Source organism: Trachemys scripta, chromosome 6 (assembly GCF_013100865.1).
Source record: "Trachemys scripta elegans isolate TJP31775 chromosome 6, CAS_Tse_1.0, whole genome shotgun sequence".
NCBI lineage: Eukaryota > Metazoa > Chordata > Testudines > Emydidae > Trachemys > Trachemys scripta.
Window position 1 is genome coordinate 56,036,433 of NC_048303.1, and position 25,147 is coordinate 56,061,579.

General features: G+C 42.6%; 1 protein-coding gene across 4 annotated transcripts in view; it reads right to left on the reverse strand.

The window, feature by feature from the left end:
* Positions 1–6,031: 6,031 nt before the first annotated feature.
* KIAA0825 (KIAA0825 ortholog) overlaps positions 6,032–25,147 on the reverse strand; it is a 406,249-nt gene continuing 387,133 nt past the window's right edge. For all 4 annotated transcript variants that reach the window (XM_034773042.1, XM_034773043.1, XM_034773037.1 and 1 more), the window contains one exon: positions 6,032–8,529. In XM_034773042.1, coding sequence (XP_034628933.1) covers positions 8,406–8,529 — 124 coding nt within the window. In that variant the 3' untranslated portion in view covers positions 6,032–8,405. The remainder of the gene's footprint in view (positions 8,530–25,147) is intronic.

Below are 25,147 nucleotides of genomic sequence, written 5' to 3' on the forward strand. Positions count from 1 at the left end.
GTTTCTGAGGGAGGCTACACTCCTTTGCTACAACATCCAAGACAAGATCCGTGCAGAATCCCACTAGAGATCAGGGCCGGCTCCAGGCACCAGCCTACCAAGCATGTGCTTGGGGCGGCACCTGGAGGGGGGTGGCGTGGTGCGGCGCTCCGGCCACCGGGGAGAGTGGGGCCGCAACTGGGCTCTCCGCCCTCCTCCCAGCGCTCCGGCCGGTCGGGGAGAGCGGGGCCCCAGCCGGGCTCACTGCCCTCCCCCCGCCGCTCCAGCCGATCGGAGAGAGTGGGCCCGCGGCTGGGCTCGGTGCCCTCCCCGCCGTGCTCCCCACCAGGGGCGGGGGGCGGCGGGAGGCTTTTTTGCCTGGGGCGGCAAAAAAGCCAGAGACGGCCCTGCTAGAAATACACCTGATGATTCCCTGTTTACAGTTACATTGAGACACATCAGGTAGCCAGTTTTTAATCAATTTTAAAGTATGCCAAGCTAGTGTTGTATAATTCTTGCTTTTTAATCAAAATGTTGTGTAGAACCAAGTCAAATGCCTAAAGAAGTCTAAGTATATTATTTCAAGCACTATTACCTTTCCATTATTTTTGCACAGGATCAATATCAGGCACAACATTAGCTTTCTTCCAGTCTCCTGGAACTTCTCCAGTGTTCCAAGACGTAATGAAAATCAACATTAACAGTACAGCAAATTCCTCAGCCATCTCTTTTAAATCTCTTGTAGGCAAGTTATCTGCATCTGCCAATTTTAAAATGTCTAACTTTAGTATCAGCTGTTTAACATCTTACTGGGTTACTGTTGGAATGGAAAGTGTTTTACCATTATCATATGGTATGATTACATCATCTAGTTTTTTCCTAAATACAGAACAGGAATATTAATTTAACACTTCTGCCTTTTCAACATTACTATTGACAATTCTGCCATTTCTAGCTAGTAATGGATCAGTACCATTATCAGTATTTTTTTTGTTCCTACTATACTTTACAATGGCTTTTTGTTGTCCCAAATCTGCTAGCCATGGGGTTTGTCTTGTGTCCTTTTGCTTTCCTTATCAATTTTGTACAATTTCTAGCTTCCAATTTGTATTCATTACTATCAACTTTGAAGAAGAATCAAATCAAATGTCAAATTTGAGGAAGATCTAACCATTCAATGAGTACTGAGCACTGATTGAGGCAGCTGCCTTGTAGAAAAAAAGGAAAGCATGTAATTAAAACTGATATCATAACTCATACACACCAGGGGCAGAGGGTGAGTGAAAGTTGCACAGGTCATCTTAATTCTGGCACTTCCTAACTTTTGAGTTGTTGACTTTGCAACTTCTTTTAACATAGTTTTTTGTATGTTCTTATATATATATATATATATATATAAAGAGAGAGAGAGAGGAGTATCTTTTGGTAATTGTTCTCTCCCACACTAACTGTAGATTAAAATACATAGGACCAAATTGTCTGCTAGCATAACCCCCTAGCACCAGCAGATAATTTGGTTTCTAGTTCAATGTCAGCTCTGAGCTAGATCATGAGATAACAATCCACCCTGAGTAAGGGACAGGACATTGTTGTGCTGCCCCTAGAACTGTGACACACAATTAGAATTGTACTATGATGGCACTTAGGGACGCTACTCATGGATCACAAGCCCATTGGGCCAAGGACTGCATAAATACTTATGATCTCCCTCCTGGTACTCCTGCTGCTCTAGGCAGGGCTGGCTCCAGGCACCAGCTTATCAAGCAGGTGCTTGGGGTGGCCGCTCTGAAGAGGGGCGGCCCGTCTAGGTATTTGGCGGCAATTCAGCGGACGGTCCCTCACTCCGCCTGGGAGCGAAGGATCTCCCGCTGAATTGCTGCCGCAGATCGCGATCGCGGCTTTTTTTTGTTTGTTTGTTTTTGTTTTGGCTGCTTGGGGTGGCCAAAACCCTGGAGGCGGCCCTGGCTCTAGGCACAGAGTAATATATGCAGACTGGCACAGTGTCATATCACTGGGCAGCCAGCTGAGGCAGGAGCAGATGCAGGCTCGGGCAGGGGCTGGCTAGCATGGAAACAGGCACAGCTACAGCAAGAGCACCAGCAGTCTGTTAGAACTACTAGGCAATAGTATCATTCCTACCCAGGTGGTGACATTGAACAGACTGGGGGGGACCACTTCTCTTATGAGCCTATATACTTGCCTTGGGATCACCTGACTTGCCTGAACCATGGTTGTATGTTTTGGGGCCTATCACAAGATTTGCAGGTAATTGCCTCTGATGTCTCATCACACTCTCTGGTTTAGGGATGAATCATCAGACTTAAGCAGGCTCAGGCTCAGAGGTAACTCAGGGATGACTCATCACACGCTGTTATACTGCTCAGCCTCTTCACAACCACCTGCATCATGGAAGGAAATAGAAGCTCTGTGCACCCGTTCCCATGCAGGCAGCTGGCATAGGGATGGATATAAGGAGGCTCACGGTGCTACTGTACTGGCTGGAGTCCAATATAGCCCCATGTGCTTTATGTTTTGTTTACGATACAACCTTGCTTTTACCATCAGGTTACTTTTTTCCTCTGAAGGGTAATGGGCCTCTTCCCCAATATTTCTACTATATCCTTGAAAGTAGGATCAGTGTCTTTCACTAACATAAGTGAGCACATTTTGAGGAGAACCATAAAAGAGTTTCTATCAGTTTATAATTAGTATGTTTTACTGAAGATAAGCTGTAATGGTATTTTGTTAAGACCGCCTAGCTGAGAGGAAAATGGAATGTTTCTGCAAGAGGAAACTAATTAAAGAAACCAGGTCCCATTCCTGGTTTTAGCCTGCTTGGAGGGTGGAGAGATGAATTAAAAAACATCCACTTGCAACCAAAAATAGTTCTAGAACCAATAGCTTTGTTGCCAATGGTGTCTACAAAATGTCCTCTGTTGGAATAAGAGATGATCTATGGGAGGCTGTTTGAAGGATAGCAGTTGTTAAAAGACAGGTATATATCTTTCTTAACCTCTGATTTTTCCAAAACTCCATCTGTTCCAAATGTCGTGAGCTTTATTATTCCAGAAGTTTTAGCACATTTCCCCTGTTTATTATTTGCATTTCAGTAGCACCCAGATGCTCTAATCAAGATAAGGGCCTTACTGAACTAGCTGACGTACAAACAGATAGTGAGAAACAGTTCCTGCCATGAAGGTTACAGTCTAATTTAATGCAACATGAGTAGAGCTGTTTGAAACTCTTTCTGTTCTATAGTAAATTCTGACATTTCAAAAAAGTTTTCATTCTCAATCAAAATAAAAACTAGAAATTTTGAAATTTCTCACAGAATGGAAATTCAGAACATTTTTCATTTTAGAAACATTTAAATATTTGCTTTCAATTTTTCTGAAACAAAATGGAGGTGCCAGCCTGCAGAAGGAGCCCTCTGGAGTTGGGGGTAGTCCACTGATTTCCTGCCGTGGAGTGAGGAACACAAGCCAGGATTCTTAGGGCTTCCCAGGCCCCTGCTATGAAGCAGGGAGCCTAGCCCTAGAGAAAAAAGCAACAGAGGGTACTGTGGCACCTTTAAGACTAACAGAAGTATTGGGAGCATAAGCTTTCGTGGGTAAGAACCTCACTTCAGAAACTGCTTCTGCCATCTGGACCCATAGGAAGGAGACCCTGGAAGAATTCCACCATGATTTCTCCTCCCTTGGTGTTCACACCTCAACTGCTAGCAGAGCACCTCACCCTCCCTGATTGAGCTAACCTCGTTATCTCCATACTGATTTATACCTGCCTCTGGAGATTTCCATTACTTGCATCTGAAGAAGTGAGGTTCTTACCCACGAAAGCTTATGCTCCCAGTACTTCTGTTAGTCTCAAAGGTGCCACAGGACCCTCTGTTGTTCCAAGGAGATGAAAACACAGTTCAGAGTTCTTGTACTTCAGGAATGTCATGGACCCTTTTCCCTACTACACCAGCAGGAGAGAGAGAGAGAGAGACAGACACAGAGTGTGTGTGTGTGTGTGTGTGTGTGTGTGTGTGTGTGTATAAGGAGTGGCGTGAAAACCCCTATAGCCTTGTCTTGACATGTAAAAAAGGTGTGTTTTTCAATTATGTTAATTCAAACATGACAGAAAGCCTTCTTAGTGTTCACTAAGATGCGGGCCAATGCATTTACAGCCATGTTAGCTGGCTATGTTGTAGCCTAGACTTCCTGTACTACACTCCAAGACAGCTTCAAACGAGTTAGCCTGCTTATTAATGAGCGGTAAGAAGACTTTCCTATCATGTTAAGATAACTCAGATGAGTTAGCCCATCAAGACAGGGCTAAGTTAGTTGTACCCAACAGAAGTGTAACCCTTTGTCATAGGATCACCATGTTGGAGTGAACCCTCATAGTGTGGCATGGTACTCCAGTTGCCCTACCCTTGGTTTTCCCTTCTCAGATTCCTCAAGAATACTTCTCCAACTTTCTTTTAGGGTAATAACACCTAGGTCATTAGGTAACTGATTAATATGGACACCACAAATCCCCAAATAAAGTTCAATAACATAATTCAAAAGGTTCAAGCTCCACTTCCTTCTGTGACTCCAGGCTCTTCATCAGTCTCAGTCATCCTTCAGATTGGTGGGCTCTCAGGCTTACCCCAGAGTCCCCTTCTAGAGTTCAAAAGTGCAAACAAAGCAACAGTGCAAACAATATCCACGCACCCTGGGCTTAATCACAGTCTCATGTCCCTCCCTGTTTTTTCCCCAGCTCCATGCCGCATGTACAGCACAGTGGCACTCCCCTGGGCCTTCCTCTTGCTCCATAGTCTCCTCCTTCCACCACCCAGGCTTCTCCCTGTCTCCCTAGTCCCAGTGAGCCTCTGCAGAGCATTCTGCTCTCGGCTGCTTCTCTTTCAAGCAGCGAGAGTCCCACATTTAAGTGCTTTCTCTTGCTCTCTCTCTGCCCCACTCCTGACTGACTTTCACATCCGACTCATCCAATCTCCCTCCCTCTAGGGCCCAGGGCCACTGACCAGACAGAGGTGCACTAGCCTCTTCCCTCTTAGAGGACCAGTGCCACCTGTGACATCCTTACACTTGGTAGTCTTTCAAGGAAAATTAGCATGGCTATGGGGTCAGATTACACCAGTGAATTACCACCCGAGTGAATCTGGCCCTTAAACTCCTATATCTTTCACAATTATATCTTCCTTTTTTTGTGAATTTACTCTGCTAAAATCTCTATATTTCACCTCCTAGCTTTTCTGAACTAAGAATAGGTGTAAATATGTGAAAGACAGTCTTGGATCAACAAGCATATGAGAAGAGCTAGTATATAAATTAAGGGAGCAAATAGTTATAAGAGTATGACTATGTCACTTTTAAAAATGAAAGTAATTTCTAGAGATAACTGAACTTTAAGTGTAGTGTACAGACACTATTTTATGAGGGGAAGTTAAGGAAAGCAGGGTCCTGTTGTACAAATATTCTTAATTTTAGATAGAGGTGAAACAGATGTAAAAATAAGCAGCCTCTTTTAAGTATAATATATGGAGATATACCTATCTTATAGAACTGGAAGAGACCCTGAAAGGTCATTGAGTCCAGCCCCCTGCCTTCACTAGCAGGACCAAGTACTGATTTTGCCCCAGATCCCTAAGTGGCCCTCTCAAGGATTGAGCTCACAACCCTAGGTTTAGCAGGTCAATGCTCAAACCACTGAGCTATCCCTCAAGAAATGTACTTAGTATAAAATAAACAGTCTTTCTGACAAATCAATGGTATTCCATTTAGCAATCATCATTATAAACCTCCATTGCTCTTATTCAGACTTAATTCCATTCAACAAACACAGAATGTTGCAAAAGTGCCTGCTCAGGACAAGATATTTCCCCTTGTTGCTTTTCCCCCCATTACATCTTGAGAGTCAGTGAGAAGAAACACTTCATATGGACTATGCATTCCTCACTAATGATTTAGGGAAAACTTCAGCTTCAAATATGAATTAGTTTGGACTCTTAGGTTTATGAAGACAGAGTAGATTTTCATAAGAAAAACATCTGAGTAAGATATTATGAACATTTTCAGACTTTATTCAGACTGCTGATTCCGTCTCTTTAGCTTTACTTTGTAAAGATTAAAAATATATATATACACCTACTATGGAAGATGTAACTATCCCAGAGTTTTCCACTGGGTTGCTATTGAGTGAACTTTTGCAGGGAGGTATTGAGAATAATATTTCTTAAGGCTTGCCCACACATTTATTTTGGAATAAGGAAGGGTGTCAATTTAAAGCATTATACCTACTCCAGTGTAACTTCCCTGTGTGGATACTCTTACTCAGGAATAAGAGTGCCTTTTTCCAGTTTACCTTAATCTACTTCCAAAGTTTATCAGAAAAAGGCACTCTTATTATGGAATAAAAGCATCACATGGGGAGCTATTGTGGAATAGCTATTTCAGTCAATTTCCCTGTGTAGACAAGCCCTTATTTTGTATGACTTACAATAACAAATTAATTAGATATTCTACACAGTAAAATAAATTTTGACAGAATAGGACAGACTAATCCAAGTATGCTGATTGACCTCCACCCACTTGACATATTATTAATATGGCTAGGAGCATGTATGCCTCATTTGCCAGCATATTGCATCTACCATTTTAGGGAATCCTGCTATCCATGTTTCAAGCTTTAAAAGCTTAGTTGTGGTTTAAAAGTGAAATCCAAAGCAGGGAAAAATTGTTTTTACCCTCCAGCATTTCTTTATGATGTATAATGACGGTCTCAAGGTTAAAAAAGGCTGCTTTTTCATTTTTATTTTTAACACTTTAGAAATATCAGTGCCTCATTTCCCTCTCTTTGCTGGTAGACCCAGGCAAGATCTTTGGAAGACTATGAGATGCATTTGAAATGGTCTAATGTCTGATCTACATTAGAAAAATGACCAGTCAGGGGAGATTGGATTAGATTAGCATCTCATGCAGCATCACTATTTAGGTCTTAAAGTGATCTTACCAAGGTCCTTTGGAAAAGAGAGGTCACACTGGGTCCAACTCTCCATTTGTTTATATCATTGTAAATCAGGAGTAATTCTGTTCAACTCAATGGAGTTATACCAATAAACTCCTCTGAGAGGAAATTCAGACCCATTGTGTGCTGATTGTAAGAACTAGCTCCCCCTGCCTAGGAAATGGAGCAGGGAGAGCTACAGCTCAGGTCACAGCCCTACTAAGCTCTTGTCAATATCCTCCAGCAAAGTAAGGGAAACGAGAACTCCAATGCAAAAAAGTAAATATAAAACAAGTCTGGCTTTTTTACAATAGAGGAATGTTCATGAGCTCTTCCTTGCAGCCAACAAACAACAGCCTCAGGGACATCTAAAAAGCTTTTAAAAACTGGTTTTCTTGAAGGAGAATTTCAGGTGAAAATACAAATTTTGACTGTGACAGATCTGAATATCAGATAACACAGCTGTACAGGGGTTATCATTGAAAATGGGACTTAATTATACTTTAGAAAGAAGCAGTGGATGGAAAAATAGATTTTTTCATTTCTCAGTTCACTGTTAAGATGGTTCTTGGAGCATTGTCTGCACTTGAACTGTTTTGTTTTCAATAAAAGCATGCATTTTAAAGCTTTTTAAAGCATGTTAAAGCATTTTTAACTTTAAAGATGTTGGGAGCAATGTGCTTTTAAGTCTAAGCCCCATGGCATGGTGAATGAGGAGATGCTCCGCCTCAGTGGGAGCAGTATGCCTGAGGCAGGCACAATTTCTCTGAGGAAGCACCCACTAAAGCAGTCTCTGCTACAGTTGCTCACAAGGGACAGCATGTATCCGCTGCACTCCACACAAAAAGTTGGGTGCTGAGGTGAGAGGCCCAGGTCCATGGCATAGCCTTCGGAATCTTCCCCTTCTTTGGGGAGCCTATCACCACTAACCTGAGCAGTCCTTCATAAGGCTGCATTTGGATGGAACTAGGGAAGAGGCTTCCTGAGCTCTGACCTCTATCGTCCGGCACACCCACATAGGGTTAGATACATTTGGACCCCCACACGGCATCTGTAATATACTGGCAAACTTAGGCTGGAAAATGTCCAAAGTAGTATTATTTATAATGCAGTGGTGTTTATGCTTTAAAAACAGTTTCTCATTTGGCCTTCAGCTTCTTGTCTCCACTGCACCAAGGTATGTTCTACTGTGTAACACAGCATTTTCATGTTATTCTTGGCTACCACACACATAACAGTTGCTGTTTTAAGGAGGTGACTAGGCAATAATAGAGCAACATCCTTTAGTTTCTAACTGCTACTCATCAAGATACAAGTTCCCTAGCTTTCTAGCCATTTAATGTATGCATAAGAGGGATTTTTTTTCAGTTATCACTAAACAATTATTGTAATAATGTTTAATTCAGCAGAAAGTGCTACACAAACTCTTTTCAAGGTGACAGTTCTTCTTTATCTTCTGAGGCAAGAGGGGTCTGTATGAAATAAACTTTTTTTAGGTGTTCCACCATAGCTTTTTCTTCCTCTTCCAGAGCTCCATCTTCTTTCATCTCCCATCTGAAAGAAAATATACTTTTGTTAGTTCCCTTGTATTTTTCAAATCAGTCATTAAACAAACTGATAAAAAAATTCAACATAGACACCATGTGTTTATTGCCAAACGTATTGTGTTAACTGAAATTTCTGAACCACAGTACATATGAACAGAAAAATCACACCCTATGCAAGCCTTCTGGCATTTAAACTGCCAAATCTCTGACACGCTTCCTCCTATGTCTATGCCCCAGCATTTTCCCTTTCAGTTTTGTATCACACCTTAATAGCAAATTGACCAGAAGCAGTGCAAAACTGACAGCGAGAGGTGGAGCAGCTAGCATGTGTTTTTGAGATGGAGGTTGGCATATACTTCCCAGAGTTAATTACTTTAAAGTGAAAATCAGATAGCACAGGATTCCCTATTCATGAACAGTGTGGCAGGTCATCATACTGTTAAAGTGGTACAAATGAATTTAAAGAGCTGCCTTACAAAATGGCTTAGTTTTTTGAAAATGTCACATACACTGTCACCTCTAGAAGTGACACAAGCATCTTCCCTTTCCCTTATATGGATGCTCACTCTAACCTACCATTAGCTACCCCATTAAAATTAATGCAAAACTGCCATTGACTACAAAAGGAATTGGGATTGGATCCTTGGTGAACAACAGAGCACCCTAGATAGAAAATAAATATATATTTTAATTACATGTATGCATCTCTTTTTACTACATACTCTCTGTGTATGTATGTTTTTATTATCAGTGATACATAGGCTTATTTTAAGAAATATTATTCATATTTTATAATATTACCTTTCATATCATTATTAGGAACATCTGCAGGGAATGACTGTGCAGATAGTTATTTTTATTTAGCACCAATCATATTTCAACATCAGTTATTGTAAACCACAAGGAAGGACATTCAAACATATTTATTAGTTTATTAAGAAGAATTGAATTTGCTGATGATGGGGCAAAGTTTTCTAAAGTCCCACAAACCACTCCACAGAAACAGGTTTTTTTAAAATGTGATAACAATGTAAACACCATTTTACTTTCACTTCTAAGAACAGCAACAAACATCTCCATTATCAAGATCAAGAGTATTTAATAGTTTCTACAGACCTACTGAAAACCTTTCCAATAAATGTCATGACTATAGCATTCAACTGCACTGGGAACCCCTCTTCCTCCAAAAATCTTCTGAAGGCCTACCTGTTCCGCTAACACTATAGCATTACATCTCATTCTGGGCCTGATTCTGTTTTCATGTACACCAATTTTATGCTGAACTACACTGACATGAGGGTAGTTATTCCCGATTTACGCTGATGTATGTAAGAATGGAATAAGGCCCTCTGTCTTTGTTGTAACAAGTTGTGCTTTTAGAATAAGTTGTTTGGACCAGGGACTCTATTTAGTCTATTTTACTGTAGTGCCACATCCATTTGCAATGCCATATAAGTAATGATAGATTCAATTCCTAAATGTTTCTGGTATATCAGTAGCAAAATGGTGACCTCTCCATACTCTCCCCCCAGCACTTCTACTGAGGTGAATACAGGAAATTCAAACTTCTCCTTTTCAGTTTCTGTCTGATTGGTTGTAGTAATATAATGACTTAGCGCTTACACAACACTTTTCATCCACAGACTATTATTTATTATTTGTATTATGACAGCATCTAGGGGCCCCCAATCATGAATCATGTGCTAGGTACTGTACAAACAAACAATGTAATGACAGTCCTTGCACCAAAGATCCTATAATGTAATCTCAAAACACTTGACAAAGGTGGGTAAATAACATTATCACCACTTTTTACACATGGGAAAACTGAGGTATAGAGAATTTCAGTGCTGAAGGTCACACAGAGAATCAATGTCTGTACTCGGAAGAGAACTCAGATTTCCTGACTGCTAATAAATACTGTCTACGCTAGTCCACTCTGTCCTCTGTAAAAAGATACAATATTTATCTGAAAGTCCCATTGACTTCAATGAGAGTTGCACGTGCATATCTGAGGGCAGACTGATACAAAATGACAGCAGTGCATTGATATGCATTGTGAAGATGTATCTTTACTGCCAGAGAGGATTAGAAATTTCATTTTTAAAATAAAAATGTAAGGTCTAGTGAACATAGTAAAATCTAGAGAAACCGTGCAGGAGATCTTAGATCTCAGGATCTTATGGACAGCAGGAGTAGATGAACCTCTAAGCAAAGATCCTGATATCATGCAAAGTCATTAGTAAAAATGGGTAAACAATACACATATGAATAACTGTTTCAAAACAAAGTTTTTCAAAGTGTTTTCTGAAGCATTAGTGGTAAAGACTTCCATAATTAGTAATCCAATAAAACCAAGTTTAACATATACCTTTCAGAATTCTGTATAAAAAAGACAACCATTGCCAAATTATCCTTACCCTCGAAGGAAGGATGTTCTTGTGGCTAAGGTACATGATAGAGACTCAGGAGAGCTAGATAATATTCCCAGTATTACCACAGACTCTATGTAACCTTGGTAAACCACTTAATCGCTGTGTGCCTCCTTTTCCCCACCTATATAATAATATATTTCATCATAAGGAGTTGTGATGTTTCATTCATTATTTATAAGATGCTGAAATACTGCTGTGATGAGGTCTATAGAAATGCCAATAAATAAAATATACGTTCTATTGATTACCACCACATACAAAGGCAAAACAAATTACAAAAACTGTAAAATGCAGAAAAAATACTTTTGCATTTTACAGATTGTGCTATGTTTTATTTATCAGTGTCAAAACAGATTCTAGCTGTTAATAAAACCATTAATTGATTCTTGATTAAGCAGGATATTGACTAATTAAACTGCCAAAGAAATAAGGCTAACTCTCTCTAAGAAAAAGCAAAACATAAAAAGCTGTCTGATGTTTGTTCTTTTTTGCATCTGTATGTAACCCACACATCTCCTGGGTGTGGTGTTCTGTCCCATCTAGTGGCACAGACAGGGCCGGCTCCAGGCACCAGCTGAGCAAGCTGGTGCTTGGGGCGGCAGATTGTATGAGGCGGCATTCCGCCCAATCCTAGGGTGGCACAACCGCTTTTTTGTTTGTTTGTTTGTTTTTTGTTCCGCTCCGGCCGCCCTGTAGGGGGCGGCGGCACGGAGGACGGGAGCGCCCTGCAGCAAGCCCGGCAGGGCAGTCCGCGTCCTTCCCTCCCAGCCGACCGGAGTGGCGCAGAGCCCTCCCGGCAGGCGGCAGGGGGCGTGGCGGGAGGGGCCGCGTGACAGAGCCCTGCTGAAGCCCTGGCCGCCCCCCTTCTCTCTCTCTCCCCCCCACTCTCTTCCCCTCCCCCCGCTAGCTGGGGCACATCTGAAGAGCAGGGAGTCCCCCTGCACCCTGGCTCTGGCCGCGCAGGTTGTTGTTTTTTTTTGCTTTGCCGTTCTGGCCGCCCCGCTTTTTATTTATTTTATTTTTTTGCTTGAGACAGCCAAAAAGCCAGAGCCGGCCCTGGGCACAGAGACCACGTAGAGAGAGAGAAAGAGATTGAGTCTGCTCTATAGCCTTAGCTAATAGTCAGTTAGCTTTTAGCTTATGCAGTAGAGACTCGTGCACTAAGCTCTCGACGCCCCAGGTTCGATCGTGATTTAATACTTTACAAATACTCAGCAAAATGATTATTGTGTAAATAATGTTATAAGCTGGATGAAACCTTGTTATTAATTGAGTTAAAACTTCATTCAAACTGATGTATGAATGCATCCTTCATTTAAGACAGCTAAGAGATAATTAAGGTTCTCAACCTGTGGTCCCCGGACCCCTGGGGATCCAACAGACTATGTCTAAGATTTCCATTTGAAATTTTTTAGGGATCAACAAATGAAAAAAGATTGTGAACCACTGAGTTAAGGGAACACATCTCTGTGTTTGGAGAAGCAGGACTTTGTATATTCCTTGTATATAATAAAATTGCATCAAAGAAAATACTAGACTCCATCAATTTCTACTTTCAATTGGAACGTCACAGGGCTCTGAAGTTTGACTAGCTGCTCAGGTTTGAAAAGGTGCAACACTAATTACAAATTAGGAATAAAACAAATACTATCTAAATAAACATTTTAATGACTGGTTTTAGTCACTGAGATTGTGCACCTTCTATCTCTTTGTTTCATTGTTAAATGTACATATTTAAGATAATTTAACTAAATTTTATGCACATGAAATATTTGAAAACATTGAAACCCAGTGATGATTACTGATACCTCTTAGTGTAACTAAACATTTAATAGTTAGTGACATTGGAGGACGCAGAGATTTTCAAAACTGTGTGCCTAAAGTTTGGCCTGATTTTCAGCACTGCTGAGCACCTGCAGCTCCCATTAACTCTAATTATCAATTGTTTGGATGCCTAAATGTGGATTTAGGAGCCTCACTTTAGACATCAAATTTTGAAAATCTTGGCCATAATTCTGAAAGTCAGTTTGGGCCAAATCCTGAAAGGTGATTAGTGCCCCTTTCTTCTTGTGTAAACGAGGTCTGCTATAGATTGACTAACTCTGACGATGGTCTAGCTAATGTAAGTGGGGGGATTCAAAAAGGCTCTTCAGCTGCTCCATGACTGCAACCCATGAGCTGCGGAGGAAGATGAAAATCAATGGGAACCAATGACAGTCAGTGGGATTTAGGCTCCTAAGTGCCTAAATCAATTTTGAAAATGAGATTTAGGCTCTTAAATCAGTTAGACAATGCCTAAATATCTTTAAAAATCTGGCCAAACCTCTTGGGAGCAGGTTTTATATAGTCCTTGAACAATGGGGTCCTCGTCTCAAGCTCCTGATGGGGTAGAGACAATCCTCATCTGGATCTCAACAGAACCAAAACTTTTCAGCTCCACTGGAGACAACCAACCTCTGATGAAGGTCAGGCTCTGAGAGTGACTAATGTGAAGTGTGAGTGTTACAGGTAGCCTTGCTTTTAAGAGGTTATATGGGCATGTTTTGCACACAAGCAATCCTAACAAGCTTTAACTAAGTTTTTGTTTGTGGGAATATATTTTTATAATGAGACAATACTATCCATTTCCATGGGAGACAAGAACAATAAGAATCTTCTTCGGCTATCCCTCAATGTGAGGATGATGTCTGCCAAGAGGGTTCATTGGTGGGTTTTTAAGTGGCTGAGGAGCCCAATTCGTGACCTGCAGATTTTCCCACAGAAGTGACAGGTGTAATCTTGGAGGAGACACAGTTGTTGGCTGGACTGTTGTGCCCTTTCTTTCCTCCTTTGTCACTTCTCTGTCTCATGAGCACATCTGTTCTCCTCAAAGTGGGCTGTGGCTTGGTGTATGGTGTGGCGCACACTATGTCCTGTTCCGCGCCAAGTCCTCCCAGTTTGTTGGGTTGATGCCTTCCTTTTTAGGGTGTACTTTCAATATGTCTTTGAAGGGCTTCCACTGCCCTCCGTGAGCCCTTCTTCCCTGACTAACCTGAGAGAAGAGTACTTGCTTCGGGAGGCGAGTGTCAGGCATATGTACACAGTAGCCAGCCCAGTGGAGTTGGTGTTTCATGACCTGCGCCTCTGTATTGTGATGTTCACTGCAGAGAGAACGCTGATGTTAATACGTCAGTCTTCCCAGCTGATCCTGAGACTCCTCCTGAGGCAGTGCTGCTGGAACCACTCCAGCCACTTGAGATGTCATCTGTAGGTTACCCAGGTCTGACATCCATATAGAAGGGTGGGGATGACAACTGCCTTGTAAACCAAGTTCTTGGTGCCTGTTTGCAGATCCCTATCATTGAAGACTCATTTGAGTAGTCTTCCAAAGGATGTACAGGCACAGTGGATCCTATATTAAATTTCCATGTCAATGCTCGCTCTTTGGGAGAGGTGGCTGTCAATGTATGGAAAATTTTCCAGGGGTTCTCCACCGATGGTGACTTGTGGAGTATGAAGAGTAGTTTGTGCAGGTGAAAGCTAATAGAGTACCTTGGTTTTCCCAATGTTGAGAGAGAGACCCAGGCTTTGATAGGCATTTGCAAAAAGATTTAGGGTGCTTTGTAGGTCGGCCTCTGTGTGTGCGAGAATGACGCATTCATCTGCATACTGAAGGTCAGTGATGCCAAATCTCGTGATCTTAGATTTTGTTTGGAGACGTCAGAGATTGAGGAGTTCGCCATCCATACAATACTCAATCCCGATTCCATCAGGAAGGTGGTCAAGGATGAGAATCTGATCACGACAAGGTAAATGGAGAAGAGTGTTGGACCAATGACCAGCCCTGCTTGACACTAGTGTGAATGATGAATGGTTCAGTCTCTGAGCTGTTGCACAGAAAGGTGGCATTCATCCCATTATGGAGTAGTCTGATGATGGAAATGAATTTCTGTGAAGAGCCAAACCTACACAGTATCTTCCATAAGGCATCGCGACTGATAGAGTTGAAGGCCTTGGTTAGGTCGATGAATGCCATAAACAGTTCATGGTGTTGCTCTCTGCACTTCTCTTGAATCTGTCACGCCATGAAGATCATGTCAGTTGTGCCTTGGGATGGTCTGAAGCCACACTGTGATTTGGGGAGGAGTTCCTCTGCAAGGGGTAGAAGGTGGTTTAGTAGGATCTGGGCAAGGATCTTCCCTGCGATGGAAAGGAGGGCAATACCTCTATAGTTCTCGCACAAAGATTTGTCCCCTTTCTTGAATATTGTAACAATGTTGACATTCTTAAAGTCAGGTGGAATTTCTTCAGAGGTCCAGAGTTGGCAAAGTTTGTGTTGGAGCATTGTTTCACCATGTTTAAAAAATCTCAGCTGGGATGCTATCTGGGCCTGGTGCATTGTGATTTTTTGTCTTGGTGATGGCATGTCAGACTTCCTCAGAAGATGGGGGATCAGCAAGGTGTTCCATTGCTGAGCATTGTGGAATAGACTCGATGGTGTCTTCAGAGACCATGAATTTGTGGTTTAGTAGGCTCTCAAAGTGTTCCTTCCAGCATTGTTTAATGGCTGCATTGTCCTTAAGGAGAGTGGGACCATCCTGGGAATGTAAAGGGGTTGGGCCTTTGGAGCTTGGCCCATATATAGTTTTTGTAGCTTGAAAGAAGCTTCTCATGTTATCCTGGTATACGAAACCCAGGATGTCAGAAGCCTTCTCTTGCCACCACTTGTTTTTAATGTCATGTAGCTTCTTTTGGACTTTGGCTTTCAGCAGGTGATAAGCCTCATGTTTTCATTGGTTAGAGGAATCATTTTGCCAATTACAGAATGCACTTCTTTTCTGTTGAATTAATGCTAGGATTTTCTCGTTGTTTTAATCAAACCAATCTTGGTGTCAATGAGTGTAATAGCCTATAGTTTCAGCACATGCACTGTGAATGGTATTTTTAAGTTGATCCCAGTGCTCTTGAATGTCAATGATGTTATCAGGCAAGTTAGAGAGTTTCTCAGAAGCTGTTGCTGGAGCATCTTGCAGCTGGCTTGGTCCTGAAGTGCTTTGACGTTGTACCACTTTCACTTAGTCTTTGAGTGTTTGCGGTGTGGTGGAGTGAGCTGCAGGTACATGATTGATCTTACTAATAGATGGTCTGTCCAACAGTGATCTGTACCTCTCATGGCTTGTGTTATTCAGACATCAGCGTGATCTTGAGCTCTGACTATAACATAGTGAAGGAGGTGCCAGTATTTGGACCCAGGATATTTCCAGGTGGTCTTAAATTTGTTACTGTGCCTAGAGATGGTATTTGTGATGAGCAGGTCATGCTCCACACGTTTGTTGAAGAGAATACCATTGGGGTTTACCATCCCTTCTTTGCCTATTGTGCTGCTCCACAGTTGGGAGTCCCATCCGACTCTGGCATTGAAATGTCCCAGGAAATAATAAGAATACCTAATAGAAAATGAAATTAGGTGGACAAACTGACTGAGTTGAGTAGTTCTCACTCAAAATTAACCAATACATATTCTTTATGGTACACTGAATTCACACAGTTTATATCAGCAATTATAAAATGGTAAGCATCCAATAATATTTTATATATTTTTATTTATTTAGATTAAAATAATGCCCGCATAAGGCAGTAGATGCCTAAAATATAACTAATAAGATAACAAAAATGACAGCAGCGTTAAAACCATCTTTCAAACAGGAATGAAACATCTCTTTTCCTCCTCTTTGTTGTTTTGGGGAGCATACTCTCCAGTCTTGTCCAAAACAGTTATCAAAACCTACCAGACAATAAAGTCCTGATTACTGATCCTGCACTTCAATTTTACACCTGTCTAAGTTATACTGATATAAAACCTATGTAAGCAAGAGGAGAATCAAGCTCCTGATACTTATCATTTAGGGGCAAGGGACATTTATCCATAGATAGAATGAACCAGTGTCTTTAAATCCTTTCCAATGTAATTGGGGTTGGAGGTAGTTCTTTTCTGAGAGTAACATATTTGTAGCTAGTATGACAATATTGCACAAATCTTTATAATAATTTAGCCTAGGCATAGGATCAAAGAGTCCCAACAGAAATAGTTTTTATAATAAAGACAAGTCCAGGTAGGTAATCCATATTATAATTTCTTTGATCACAGGACATATGATCATGGCAACTCTCAATGAGAACAAGACCATTAGCACTAAAAGCAGCACTAATGCAATAATAGGCAGGTCTCAGAAGCTAGAGTAGTTTGTGTTGTTTATGTTTTACTAAAGATTCTGGGTCAGACTGTGGATCTGGATCTCAGTAACATTGGTGTAAATCTGAAATAATTTGATTTAAGGGGAGTTATGCTAATCAGTGCAAGTAAAATCAAAATTTAGTCCTCTGTGCTCAGATCAAACAGCTCAAATACAAGCTTCCCCTCCCTCCTGCAAATACTATGCAAACACTTTATATTATGTTGGGGGCTGGGCAATTACACCATTCCATTGAAACTGCCAGGTGGGGAAGCCACTTTCCATTCAAGCTACAAGAGGGAAAAATTAAATGCTCCTTTGTTTAATAATAGCTGAAACAATGGAAAACTACTGCCCAATGACTTCACTGCATGTAAGTCTGGGCAGTGGCTGGGCCAGGCGCTTTCTCAAGGGTCCGATAAACACAAGAATGGGACTGATATGGTTGCAGCTGTGTATTTGTGTGGGTGGCAAAGAAACAGCAGAAATATCAGAGAAGCAAAGAAGCCACGATGGCTGGAGAAACACCAGTGTCACCCAAGAAAAGCTAAGGCCATGTCTACACTTACAAGCTTCCAGCAGCATAGCTGTACCCATATAACTGCGTTGCTGTAAGATCACTTGTGTAGCCATGTTATGCTGATGTAAGAGAGCTCTCCTGTCGACATAACAAAACCAGCGCAACCAGTGGAGGTAGCTATGTTGGCGGGAGAGCATCTCCCACTGACATAGCACTGTGCACAGGAGGGCTTATGCCGGCAAAACGTATGAGACTCACTAGGGTGTTTTTTCACATCTCTGAGCGACAAAAGTTTTGCCAACTTAAGAGGTAGTGTAGATATGACCTAAGAGAACATTCTGGGTAAAGTGCTGGCTGGAAAAAGGCTTGGAACTCTGAGCAAATAGCTTTCTCCTGTTGTTGGATTCCTATGGTATTCAGGGAAACAGGACTTGGTGTACATTTTTTGTAAATAAACAGGATCACACCAAAGAAATACTTGACTCCATCATCAATTTCTGTTCCTAACAGAAACAATTCACAACCCCCCGAAAACTGGCTAAGTGCTCAGATCAAAAAGGTGTTTTAATACTTTAAAAGTTATTTCAGGACATAACCCATTTTTGCATTCTTTCATAATCTGTTGGTCACCAGCATGCATTTCTCCTTTAATCACTGAGCATTCCTCTCTATGACAGATCACTGAAAGGAACAACCAATATAACCATCAACAGGATTAGGAGGCTTAATGTTTGTCTGAAATCATGATGGTTGATATTCACACAATCAATGCCCCAGAAGGAGGACTGGAGACTTTGGATCAGGGCTGCCCCGGGGTGGTGGTGGAAGGGAACAACTGGGGCAATTTGCCCCAGGCCCCGGGCCCCACAGGGGCCCCCACAAGAGTTTTTTGGGGCCCCTGAAGCGGGGTCCTTCACTTGCTCCGGGGGCCCCGGAAAACTCTTGCGGGGCCCGGGCCCCTGGAGCTTCTTCCGCTCCAGGTCTTTGGTGGCAATTCGGCAGCGGGGGATCCCTCCGCTCCGGGACCTGCCACCGAAGTGCCCCGAAGACCTGCGGCAGGGGGTCCTTCCGCCCCGGGACCGGCCACCAAAGTGCCAGGTCTTCGGCGGTGGGGGCCCCCCACCGCCGAAGACCCCAGGCCCCCGGAATCCTCTGGGTGGCCCTGCTTTGGATATGGTTTAATCAGGCTGCAACTTTATTATTAGATATCTGGGACTACCCAGTAGATAACAGTGTACAGTGCAGGTAACTCCACAATTATTTCAATATCTACCCGGGGGCTTCTGTCAGTCCTCACTTTTTCTATCCAGGTCCCAGCCAACCCACTGCTGGACCTTACCATTCCTCCCTTGAATGAGGGCTAAGGTGAGCTACTCACCCTAACAAAACCTTCTGGATCCGGCTGTGGGGAAGACGAAACCCCACTCCCACCTGGCCGATCTGGTGATGGAAAAGAAAGGAGAAGCTAGCACAATGCCCACAGCAGGTCCTAATCAAGCCTGTCACTTCCAAGGGTGGGTGCTGCTCTGTCTGACCTGGGGAAAAGGAGGCTTCTCTCACTGGGCGTGCCCTTTATCAACTCCCTGCCCTTCCGTTCCCTGCGGGATGAGTCAGCATCACCATGCTAACCTGCTCTGCTTTTCCAGCAGCGTCTGTGCCTCTCTTTTCCCCCTACCCTTAAAGGTCACAGGTCACCCCCACTTAAATTGCGGTGTGGTCAAATCTCACACAGCACATAGTTCCTCAATTACTCAAGTAAGAAACACTTTACCAAAAGCAATTAAATATACTCTCAATAGACCGATATAAGGTGCATGTCCATGAACAAAGTTTTGCAATAATTAATGTGTTATTATCCCATTTAGACATGACTTTACTGCCACATTTCAGCACAGTGAAGTATTAATATTAGCTACTGTGAATGACTATTATGATTGCCTGCTTCATCCTCAGATTTATGATATGATTATAACATCTGGCCACGTAAGTAGTCTGTGCAGTTACTTGTGCAAGCTACCCAGATAAATGCTCTTAAACGGGTGGCTGTCTTTTTCTTCTTCTTCCCCTAATGCATCATGGAGCCTCTTCAAACCCAGGAAGAAGTAGTGCAATCATTAATTTGAATTTATGGCACTTAGAGTCATTCTGAAACACCACTTAACTTGTCTGATTGATTCATTTTAATTAATATGATTTGTTGAATATTTTTAAGTAGAAGAGTTGTCTGCTCAGAAAGAATGCAACTAAAAATGCTACCAGAAAACATTTAAAATAGTTCTGCTTGAGGTACAATACAAATAGAAGTATGGCAGTCTATGCCAATGGAAGCTTAACTTATCCAAAACACTAGATCAGGGGATTCTCTCTATAAGTATTGTCTTCATACTTGTCAGTGCATTTCATTGAAAATTTGTAAAGTCTTTAAACCAGTTCAAAAAAGTTAAAAATATAATGTTTTCCATATATTATGTGGTTAAATTTGCCATTACCTGACAGTATTTATAAATGGGTTTGAGAGATACCAGGTCTCTTTTTCACTTTCTCAAATAGTTGCATTAGTGTAAGCTCAAAGTGTTATTACAAAAACCCTAACGGACAACAGAAGTCAAGGCAAGAATCTATGTTTGTTTTTCCAAAAAGGATGAAAATAATGCCTCTGTGTTCAAATGAAGGAAAGGATTCATCATTTACAACTCCAGAATTGTCCAAAATGGAAAATGTTTTCACTAGCATATCACAAATATATGACAATTGTTTTGGCAGTAATAGCTGGCACAAATTCAACCATGCAGTAGCTAGTCAACTAATGTGAATGTGAATGAAATTACCATCATGAATTACTTGCAAAATACTGGCTCCATCAGCTGAACAGCCAACTTGCAACCTCTGTTATTTCAAATTAATAGCAATATGGCTTTTAGAGAAGACTTTCAAATATATAGTTGGCACATATTTTATTTTGGGTTGCCTTAGAATTTTGTAAGATTAAATTAAACCAACAGTCCAAAAGGTACTAGAGGTGTTTGAACCAATTCATGATACAATTATCCAATATTTTGTTTGCAGCTCACATTACCATAATAAGATGAGTGTTAGTGTTCTGTAAATGTAGTAAAGCCAATTTTATAGTCAATCTGCAATTAAAAAAATATTAAATTTAAAGGAAAATATTATGAAATACCAATTTTTTTTAAGATTTATGACTAGACTTAGAAGAACAAATTGAGCAAAATTTCAAGCTCACTTGAGTCTAGCAGCTTTAAAATGGAATCAAATTCTTTGAAAAGTTTATTTAATGTAAGTTTTTGAAATAAAGTGACAAAAGAGTTGGTTAATCAATGCCTCTGCCACCAGAAAACATCAGTCTCTAGGAGACTGGTATTATCTCAGCTACGTACATAGGTTACTGCAGAAACCTCAACACACGATAAACAGAGATGGCAGCAAGGAGAAAAGTATCAAGTTTAGGACTGAAAATAAGCATAGAGGTTTGCCTGCAAAGATCTCCCTTGAACGACTGGGGCCTTAGTGAATAAAATGTATTCATTATACAGTATTTTAAATAATGTCCTGTTTTAAAATCTTTTCACATTAGCGTTGTGTAACATTAAAAGGTATAACTCCTGAGTGGCTTGTCCCTACTTAGGATTTTTCAAAAGCACTTGTGATTAACTTTAAGAAATGATAATTTAGTCTTACAGATCTGAAGACTTTGCACAGACATACATTTTGTAAAAATATATTAATTGCTATAAAATATGTTTAGCAGATACAGCAAAGTAAAGTTTTAAAAATAGAGATGGTACTGATGTAAACTTAGGGTACATCTACACTACAGGGGGGAGTCGATTTAAGATACGCAAATTCAGCTACGTGAATAGCGTAGCTGAATTCGACGTATCGCAGCCGACTTACCCCGCTGTGAGGATGGCGGCAAAATCGACTTCTGCGGCTTTCTGTCGACAGCGCTTACTCCCACCTCCGCTGGTGGAGTAAGAGCGTCGATTCGGGGATCGATTTATCACGTCCCGATGGGACGCGATAAATCGATCCCCGAGAGGTCGATTTCTACCCGCCGATTCAGGCGGGTAGTGTAGACCTAGCCTTAGAGTATGTCTACATTGCCCTACAGTTCAAACTAAGGGAGTAGTTTGTACTACATTAGTGCAAATTTAAGACCTTTAAGTTCACATCAGTAGCATCCACTGTACTACATTAGTGCAAATTTAAGACCTTTAAGTTCACATCAATAGCATCCACATGGGGGAACTACAGTGCAGCACTTTTATATGCATGGCTATTCACACAACACATAGTCTGAACAGGGGGGCAGTGTCCACATGCCCTTAGATGACACATTACTGGGTGCACTTGAACAAAGAAAAGTATCTAACATTTCCTTCACATGCACCTCTCCTTTATGTTGGATATATAGTTAATGTAGTATAATCCTATCCATGTTTTTTTCTGCTGAATACAGCACAATGCTTCAGTGGCCAGATCAAATAGTCATTGAACTCAGTGGAGTCTTACCGATGTGGACTACCCAGATCGTCACCCAAGACATGGGGTGGGGAGTGGAGTGCAGGCTCCATGGACTGCTGTTTCCCAACATAGGCAAGTGAGCAGAGAGGGACTGTGATGGGATGTACTTATCCTGCACTAGTTTATCAGGGGTTAATCACACTCCGTGGGCCAAGAAGGCCATGCCCCCTCATCCCTGCTGGGTGTGCTCCAGTCGGAATCTGGATATAAAAGGGACCAGTTCAGCTCAGTCTGGGCTGACTGCTGAAGGGAGCAGAGGTGTGGTGCAAGGTTCTTGGGGAGGGACTGCCAGTGCTCCAGGATGCAGAGGCCAGCCGACCCCCAGCCACCCGATGCCAGAGATGGAGGAGAGACCGTGGAACCCCCGAGAGTACCTGCCACAGAAGAATGGGTAGGAAGTAGCCCAGGAGGACTAGCATTCAAGGGTGGCTCCAGGCACCAGTGCAGCAAGTGCATGCCTGGGGTGGCAAGTCGCGGGGGGCGGCCTGCCAGTCGCTGTCAGGGTAGCAGTCAGGCGGCCTTCGGCGGCATGCCTGCGGGAGGTCTGCCGGTCCCGCGGCTTTGGCGGCAATTCGGTGGCAGGTACGCCGAAGGCGCGGGACCGGCAGATCACCCACAGAAACGCTGCCGAATCCATGTGACTGCGGACCGCCCACAGGCATGCCGCCGAAGGCTGCCTGACTGCCGTGCTTGGGATGGCAAAAAACATAGAGCCGCCCCTGTAAGCATTGATCTGATTGAGGTACCAGGCTTTGGCTCAGTGTGTTTTGGAAGGATCTCTGCTGAGTTGGTGGCGGATACCCCTGCTGCAGACAGGGCCTTGGGCTGGGATCCAGTGAAGTAGGGAGGGCCTGGGTACGGCCCACCCCACTCTGGCTATTAGGCTACACTGCCCTGCCATAAAGGGTAGTCCCATTGACTCTGGCCACTAGGCCACAGACTCTCACCAAAGGGCTGCTGCACTGACCCTGACCATTAGGCCACACTCTGTTGGGAGCCAGGACTACTGTGGTGGCTGGGGAGTCTAGGCCATTTGGGCCATCACAGTTCTATTTCAGTTCCCACACAAACTGACCCCTGCTTGATGGGGTGGAGCTACCCTGCAACAGGGACAAAGACTTTTTCCAGACACACTTAATGCTTTGACTAATGGTCTGACTCTGACTCACAGTTCCTTCCCAGGTCTCCAAGGGCAGTTCCCCACGATGTCCCTTATGCAGGATGAGTATCAATATTTCATCTTATGTATAGCTATACATGGCTAACACGCATCATATTTTCTCTCTCTGCTATACTGAATTATAAAAGCTAAAGGGACAGTAAATGGTTTTGCAATGACCCCAAAATAAATGTTTTACAATGTATTTTTAAAGCCCATGCATGGCAATTTAGTGTGCATACATTTAATACATGATGACATATTTGATCTCTTGACTTTCGTTTGCAATATTGCGATGAAGAGATGTAAATTGCACCTATACGCCTATGCAGACACTTGAAACTATAATATGTATTATATTTAAGTGTCTGTTACAGATAACAAGGAAACATTTGCAATTAATACCAGAGTCGTAGCATATTATATCAAAATTCTCATAAACACATTCATATCACATTCAGCCAGTCAGGCAGCGGCATACACAGCTGCAGCGGCATAGGAGCCAGCAAACAGAGCTGTAAACAGGGGAGTTTCAGTGGGAGTTCTGTTGGAGGAGAAGGTTTTTGTATTTTGTAGTTTTATATGTGTGGAGGCTGGTAGGGGCAGTGTTCTGGGAGAGAAGCTGAGCCCTGATTAGGGGATGGGGCTTCTCTGCTTAGGGGTCCTATAAAGGTAGCCAGCCAGTCAGGCAGTGGCATAGACAGCGGCACAGGAGCCAGCAAACAGAGCTGTAAACAGGGAAGTTTCAGTGGGAGTTTGCGGGGGAGATTAAGAGCTAGGCAGAGGAATAGACAAGCTAGAGAAGGGAGTGGGTGGTGTTCTGCCAGTGTTCTGGTGCCCACTGGAGGTTTGTTTTGCTGTGGGTGGTGGTGGTTTGGTTTGTGTTTCCCAGACTAACAGGTTTTAGGTGGGAAGGCTATGACTGATACAGAGGCAGCAGTGGAAGACACAATGAGGATGACTGGATGTGGAAGCTGCGGCATGTACATGATCCTGGAGGGGGTATCTGAAAAGAGTTTCGTCTGCATGAAGTGCCACCTGATAGAGCTGATGGAAAAAAAGATCCGAGGATTGGAGATGCAAGTGAAAACTCTGGTTGAGTTTAGAAGGGGGTTCGAGCAGATGATGGAGCAAAGACATGAGGAGGCTGAAGGAAAAAGCTCAGACTTGCAGATCGAAGCAGGACCAAAGAATTCTGAGGGGAGGCTGCTGGGTGAGGAAAGTGGACAGTGGAAGCATGTGACTAAGAGAACCAGGCAGAGAAAAAGACGGACTAGTGAAGGAGAAATAGAGCTCAGGAACAGGTTTGCAGAGTTGGAAAATGAATAAGGGACACAGGAGGTGGTTGCTGAAGGTGAGAGGGCAAGGAAGAAGAGAAGAGCAGCTACTCCTATAGGAAGAGGAGAAGAGTCAACACCAAATATGAGCCCCAGGAGGATGCGGAGGATTGCAAGGGACAATAGAAATCGAGAGGACTTGCAGCCAGAGGGAGCAGGGGATAGACTGGAGAATCGCACCATCACCAGGAAAAGGCAGGGTCTACGTGATTGGGGACTCCTTACTGAGAAGAATAGACAAGCCTGTAACTAGAGCTGATCCGGAGAACAGAAAGATGTGCTGTCTGCTGGGTGCTAAGATACTGGATGTGGACCTGAGGCTGAAAAGGATCCTAATGGGAGTGGGAAACAATCCGCTGATTGTCCTTCATGTGGGAACAAATTATACAGCTAGATTCTAGCTGGAACATATCAAGG